At 32.5% G+C, this 7,450-nt stretch overlaps 1 protein-coding gene across 1 annotated transcript; it reads right to left on the bottom strand.

Moving 5' to 3' along the window:
• Window positions 1-694: 694 nt before the first annotated feature.
• Window positions 695-1,766, bottom strand: LOC120265034. The gene is made up of 2 exons (XM_039272964.1): window positions 1,679-1,766; window positions 695-1,416 (listed from the first exon to the last, which is right to left on the bottom strand). The coding sequence occupies exons 1-2, from the start codon at window positions 1,764-1,766 to the stop codon at window positions 695-697; spliced, it is 810 nt and encodes a 269-aa protein (XP_039128898.1).
• Window positions 1,767-7,450: the final 5,684 nt, after the last annotated feature.

Raw genomic sequence — 7,450 nt, 5'->3', positions numbered from 1 at the left:
CTTTAATGTATTCAATGCACACACTATTGTTGGTTTTGTCAATTACATCAATAATTCCATCTCTTACAAGCCTATCAATTCTCTTTTCAGAGATATGACCCAAACGCTTATGCCATAATGAGTAGGAATTTTCATTTTGTAATCTACGTTTTATTCCTTTAGTTTCAGTATTATGGGATTCATTGTTTGTATTAACCATATCAAGAAAATAAAGATTATCACTTTCACTTAATGTACTGGTTCCAACCAACATCGAATTAAAATAAAGAACAGATCTTTTATTACCAAATGAACAAAAATAGCCTTCTTTGTCTAAAACTGAAATAGAAACTAAATTCCTTCTGAAGGACGGTACAATGGATGTGTTATTCAATTCTAAATAAAAACCAGTACGAAGTAACAATCTAAAAGTCCCTATGCCTACGACTTCTGCCTTTCCAGTCCCCATATAGATGTACCTTTCACCATCACTCGGCGTTCGGCAGTTCGAGCAACCCTCGCATTGATACACTTATGTGAGTTGTAGCGGTCGAATCCAACCACCAAGTATATCTAGGAACTGAAACCAAATTAACTTCAGTACAAACTTGAGCAAAAAACATACCTTTCTTTACGCGCCAAGCGCGATACTTAGGGCAGTCTTTCTTTACATGAGAAGCCTTCTTGCAGAAGAAGCATTTCAATTCTTTATGCTCTATTTCAGGGCCTTTGGCCTTCTTACACGATTTAGGTGCCGCAGCTTTATCGTATTTCCTTTTTTTTTAGGGCCTGAGTTAGAAGATGTCAAATGCGCACTCTCAACTTTATGTTTTTTCATTTTATCTTCCTCATGTACCGAATGTGAGATGAGCTCATTCAATGTCCACTTATCCTTCTGACAGTTATAGCTCACTTCAAACTGACTGAATCGAGGAGGGAGGGAAATCAAAACCAAATGCACCAGAACATCTTCTGGCAATTCAATTTTTAAGTCTTTCAATTTCCCAGCTAGATAAAACATGTCGAGAACGTACTCACGTATGTTCCCATCACCCTTATACCACATAGAGACAAGTTTCCTTAAGACAACACTCATCTTCGCCTTATCACTTCTTACGAAGCGTTCCTCAAGGATGTCAAGAAAGTGCCTAACATCATTTTCCTCAGACATAGTGTCCAGAAAAGTCTCCGGGATTGTATTATTTGTGATCATCAAACCAATGTGATTATACCTCTCCCACCTCTCAAAAACTCTCTTATCCTCAAGAGAGCTTTGATCTGTAAGAGGTGCAAGACGTGGTTCTCTTAATACATGGTCCAGATCCATACATCCCAAAACAAGTGTCACCTTGTTTTTCCAAGTCTTAAAGTTTGTGCCACTAAGCACAGGAACACCACTGAGTGTAGCAGACACATTGCCAACACTCATGATATCAACTGTTCATAGAGAAATTAACTAAAATCAACTCACAATTAAATAACCAAAAATATAATAATCAAGCATATAAATAACAACCACCCATCTTTAAGTCAATTGTTGTGACATTAAACCTAGTCTTTGGACAGAGATTCAATCCACCAGTAATCAACTTGTTGCGGTAATCAAGTTTTATAGTAAAATCTAGTCAAGTATAAAATCTTCCTTTGGGCCGACTAAATACTCACAATAGACATTTTATAACTATAAACAACTTATTACCACATGTGCAAACAAATTTCTGCCAGACAATAGTCTTCCTTTGGGCCGACGTGTTGTCTGCATGAGAATAAGCATGCATTAACACCATGGTTATTTACAAACAAAAGGTTTCCACAACAGAGGACACTTTGGTGACGATAATGCTTCTACCAATTGTAGTAAATACCCAAGAAAGCTATAAAAAGCAACTCTAAGTTGTTATTTCCCAATGATTATTAAAGCCAACTTTATAATTATGAATTAAAAATTAAATTCATAATAATTAAACTAAAATCCAAATATTATCCTAATAAAAATCAAAGTAAAAATTAAATAATATAAATTATTAATTGTGCTCCTGCACGTTGACTTTGGTGATAATGAAAATTAACTTATTAAAAGTAAATATAAACATGTATTGAAATCCATGATACATGATAATTAATAAATCTTTATAGAAAAGCATTAGCACAAGGGCTTGATAATTTCTCCGAAGTATAAAAAATTAAATCTAGTATATATATATATATATATATATATATATATGAATATCAAATCCATCACACTCATCACCTAGGGATAAGTCAAATAATTTAGTTCAGAAGAACCAATCCAATCATTCAAAACCAAATAAATAAATATATATTTATATAATAACAATCTATGTTTTCAGAATTGAGAAACCATAGCACCACACAGTTTCCAAAACTGGATCAATATATATATATATATTAATTAAATAATTATTATATCATCTATATATATAATTTCCAATCTATTGAAAAACCATGGCACGACTTTCAAATATTTCTTTCAGAATTGTAATATAACAATTAAACAATCATATACATACCAATATATGTATATATAACCATCATCATATTAGCATGAAAAACCTCAACCTAAGCATGCATAATAAAATCAATAAATTCAAGATTTAATTATAATAAATCATAAACAATTCCAAAACAAGATGGCTCTGGTACCACTTGATGGATCTAATGGGTATAAAACCTAATTCAAAACCCTGGATCTTCTTGCTTGGAGATTGCTTAGGAACAAAGAAAGTGGTGGAAGCGTACCTGCACTTGAATCCATTGATTATGACGAAAGTGATTGGGTCTTGTGGTTCTTCTCACTGATCACACGCAGAGAGGGGAGATAGGAACCCTAATTCAGAAAACCTAATTCTGAATCTCAGATCGTTGCGTGCTCAGTCAGGGACCACACCCTATTTATAAGAAATTCTTTATGAGGCTAATTACAAATCTGCCCATCATAGATTTGACAATTTTGCCCCCAGGAATTCTACACAGCATATGATTAATATGTATATCCACACATTTAAAATTAGATAATTAGGACCAAATTCAAACTTGAATCAGATCACAATTTGGGTCCATTCAAAACTTGAATATAATAAGATATACACAATTATAAACATTAGTTGTGTACGTCTACACAACTTATGCACATAAGTCCTTATATCCCTACATATTGTGTGGTCCACAACCCAACAGGGAATTCATGCTCATGCATGCACGTGCATGTATTTCTCTTTAAATGCATGAAAAAGAAATTGTATATATGTATATATATATATTTTAGAGAAAAGAAAAGTTCATGTTGTTAATGTATGTACGTGCATCTATGAAAAGAAATTATATACTTTTTTTTAGAGAGAAAAAGCATGAACGAGAAAGAAAACAAAATCCATGCCAGTACATGTACTTGTGCATGTGTTTCTCATTAAATGCATAAAAAAAATCCATGCTAATGTATGTGCATGTATTTCTCTTTAATGCATGGATAAATTAGATATGTATATATATATATATATATATATTTTGAGAGAGAAAGAGAACATGAACGAGAGAGAGAAAATACATGCTAACCTTGTGGCATGGTTGCATGCATGTGCGTGAATGTTTTTTAAATGCATACCAAGTTGTATATATAGTAATTTTACCTCTCTCTTTTTTTCGAATCCAATCGTTCTTCTCCTTTTTTTTTTATCTGTCAAGCTCCTTTTGTCTTCTTCTTCTTTCTTCTCTTCTTCTTCTTCTCCTCCTCTCTGTTTTCTCTCCGTCTCCCCGCTCTTTTTTTCTTCTTTTTTTCTTGTCTCCCTTTTTTCCTTTTTTCTTCTGCTCCCCAAAAATCCTCAACACCTCCCCCAGAAAATCCTCAATCCCGTAAGAGAATTTTTCTTCAAAATTTAAATTCAAAATTTTTTAAATTCTTATCCCTTCTTTTTTTAATTTAATTTTTTTAAAAAAAAAAAAACTTCAAACCCCTTCTTTTTTCCCTTTCTCTTTTTTATTATTTTTTTATTTTTTACTTTTATTTTTTTTAAATATAGCTCATTATTATTATTATTTCTTTTACTTTTATAATAATTAGGAATTAAAAATTCCATATAAACAATAATCATGTCTCACTTTAATGACCTCTATCATTAATTTGAAATCTATACAATGCAAGCCCATAATAATATATCATCAAACATGAATAATACAATACCCATAATTATGCATGCAATGAAATAAAACTATTTTATTATTAAACAATAACTAAAATTGGCTTTGTAGGGCATACTAGTTTTTCAGCTTTTACGTGTGTAATATAGTAATATGCCACTTTCAATTATCAATTCTAGATGAAAAGGAATGCAGTGAAAAATGGAGGAAAACCATTAAAAAAAACTATGAATTCACGACATCTAGTTATTCTCATTAACCAAAATTAAAGACTGCAAAAGGAGAGAGCTTTCTTCTTCTCGAATGCCTCCCAAGACCTAAATTGAAGCAATTAAACCAAGAAGTGAAAAAATCAAACAATAATCCTAACAAAGCACCGAATTAAACAACCAAAGACTAAAATGAAACGCAAGAGAGACACCTAAATTGCAAAAGCATGCACCTTTTAGAGCCAAAGGTAGCCTGAGGCAAAGAAACATAAGCACGGAGTGGGTTGAGGGCGTCCGGGGAAATAAAAGGGAAAAGAGAGAAGGAACCTTTGAGCACCCATTTAGAGGCAGTGAGGGCGGATTCAGAGGCCTCCGCGGTGCCCTTAATCGGGACCAAGTGGCAGAGGATCTCCGGCAAGACATCCACAGCGTCCTGGTCAAGCTCGCAGAGCTCCAGAAGGCTGTGGTGGCTGATTGGAAGGAGATGGGAGCTTGCTGGTAATGCGCCCTACTGCTTGCTTCGATTCTTGGAAGTCTCTCTCTCTCTCTCTCTCTCTCTCTCTCTCTCTCTCTCTCTCTCTCACTCATCAGTTACTTATTATGATTAATTAATTGCTAATTAATGATATTAAGAAAGATTTGGATATTAACGAATAGTTTTACATGTGATTTATTAAAATTAAATATTTATTTAAATAATGAATTTATTTTAATAATAAAATGAGTTAAAAAATAATTGTCACAACTCATTACTATATATAATAATCATTTGTGTAACAGGCATAACAGTCATGTTATCTATCTTTTTTTTTACTTTACTCATTCCTAAAAAACTATCTCTCTAATCCTTCCAAACAAACATAGTTTTCATTTATATGCTTTTTTCAATCCCTCGCATTTTCATTACTCATCCACTCCTTTCCATTCTATTCCTTGAAACAAAAGCCACATTGAATTTTTTTTTAATTATAGACTATGAGTTTTTATAATTTTTATATTTGATGTACAAATATAAGAATTGCATGAAAAAAATGTTTTTTTAAAATAAAATTGTTTTTATACATACAAATGCAAAATTTTGTAAAAAAAAACCATTGTCTAGTGCATTGGATTGTTACTTGAATGATAAATAAGTAAACCGACAATCAAATCCTTGGGTCAGCTAAACTATTGCAAATTTGCAATACTGTAATAATATTGTTCATTAGGCTTTTTGTGGGAGGATGTCATTTTCCTCCTCTTGAGGGTCGTATGACAAGGGGTTTATTAACTAGATTTGATTCTTGAAAAATCTTCTAGACGTAATAGAACTCTAATTGTCCCATGTGACATCTGACCAAATTAATAAATTCCTAAGGGTCGATAAGTCATTTGTAATTAATGCACCGCAATATATCACGCCCCGACGCGCAGGTCCCGGAATGTAATAACTGCTACAACAACCTAAGGAGGGACTTTCACACCACTCAACCCTCTAGTCGCCGCAAGGCTGACAAAACTCTGGATTCTCACAATCCTGAACCAACATAACAATGTTAAGAAAATTCGAGCTTATTTCGAGCTTCATGCTTGAGCTCAACTTGTTAAGAAAATTCGAAGCTTAACCCTTGCTAATTAGCTTAATTAAGGCTTGACTATTTTTTTATATTCTATTTTTTTATTTAGTAAAATATCATTTAAAGCTTATTTAATGAATTATTATCAAGTGTGACTCAACTCGATTTGAGTTTGAGGATTAAAAGAATAATTTAAGCTTGTTTATGGAATCATTAAGGTTTGAGTTCAAGCTTGTTAAGATCTTTATTAAATAAGTTAACAAATAATTACAATAATAACAAAATAAACATTGTGATGTAACTATCTATAAATATTTTTTTCCGATATTATTAACGATCTGGTAAATAGGCTTGTTCATGATACTATGAATGATTATATTAATAATTATTACAAATAAAATCAGAAATGATACTATAAACGAGCTTTTAATTATACAATAAACAAGTTGTTCAAAAGATTTAATGAGGCGAGCTTGGTGTTGTTCAAGCTTGGCTCGTTTATCTTACGAGCTCATTTAACTTAATGAACTAGCTGACCTGAGCTTTTAATGAGTTGAGCCTTCGAATAGTAGTTTAGAGCCCTATATGTGTGACTTAAATTGACAACAACAACATAGTCACATATACACCTTAATAAATATACATATATATATATATATATAAAATGAGCTCACCACCGAGCTTATAAACGAGCTTGTTCGCAAGCTGTGTTCGCTAGCTAAAACGAGCCGAACTTTCGGCTGCTCAAGCTTGGCTCTTGTATTAATCGAGCTTGAAAATGATGTTCACGCTTGGCTTATTTACAATATGAGTTGAATACAAACGAGCCCTTATCAAGCTGAAACACCGAGCCACTCACGAAGGGCTTGGCTCAAATACACCCCTAATAACATATGCAAAGTATAATAGGTAAACAAATTTCAACAATTACACAGGGGAAGCCATCATACCCAAACCTAGTAATAGAGTTCAATAAATTTACTAATCAATGATACCACAAAGGTTCTGATAAGAATTAAGTTGTCTTTGATTGGTTGAGTTTACCAAGTGGACCAATTACTTGATCAAAGAAGAAAAGGTTTCAAGAGAAGGTTAGCGGTGTTGTGCGGGAAGTTGCTACACGCTTGAAATCAAGCCAAGTTGAAGGACATGAATTGGTTAACTTAAATTCAGGTCAATCTGTAATACCTGTTTTTGATGAGAATATTATATCATAATATTTTTTTTATTATATCGTAATATTCTTTTTCTAGAATACCACTCTAGGATAGTTGTTTCCTATTTTATTATCTCCTTATAAACTTGTTCCCTATTTTTCTCATAATATTATTTTTGGAATTCTATTCTTTGGAATATTATTCCAGCATATTCTCTTTTATGAAGCCTATATAAATAGGCCTTCTTGTAAGCACTTGGGGGAATAAGAATTGTGAGGTTTATTTCTTTTCTTTGGTTCTTCAGAGAACTATTCAAACTTATAAGTTATTTGCTTGTGGCGTTCAAAATTTTCTTATAATCTTGGTTCTAGTTCTTATAACGATGGGTCAAGAT

This window comes from Dioscorea cayenensis, chromosome 7, assembly GCF_009730915.1.
Source record: "Dioscorea cayenensis subsp. rotundata cultivar TDr96_F1 chromosome 7, TDr96_F1_v2_PseudoChromosome.rev07_lg8_w22 25.fasta, whole genome shotgun sequence".
Taxonomy (NCBI): domain Eukaryota; kingdom Viridiplantae; phylum Streptophyta; class Magnoliopsida; order Dioscoreales; family Dioscoreaceae; genus Dioscorea; species Dioscorea cayenensis.
Note: the sequence above shows the minus strand (reverse complement) of the source record. Positions and strands in the feature narration are given on the sequence as shown.

Excerpts from the sequence above, each read along its gene's own strand:
- LOC120265034 (XM_039272964.1), bottom strand. The coding sequence starts at position 1,766 with ATGGTGTTAATGCATGCTTATTCTCATGCAGACAACACGTCGGCCCAA. Across the intron at positions 1,417-1,678 it reads GAAATTTGTTTGCACATGTG|TTGATATCATGAGTGTTGGC; the intron begins GTAATAAGTTGT and ends CTCTATGAACAG.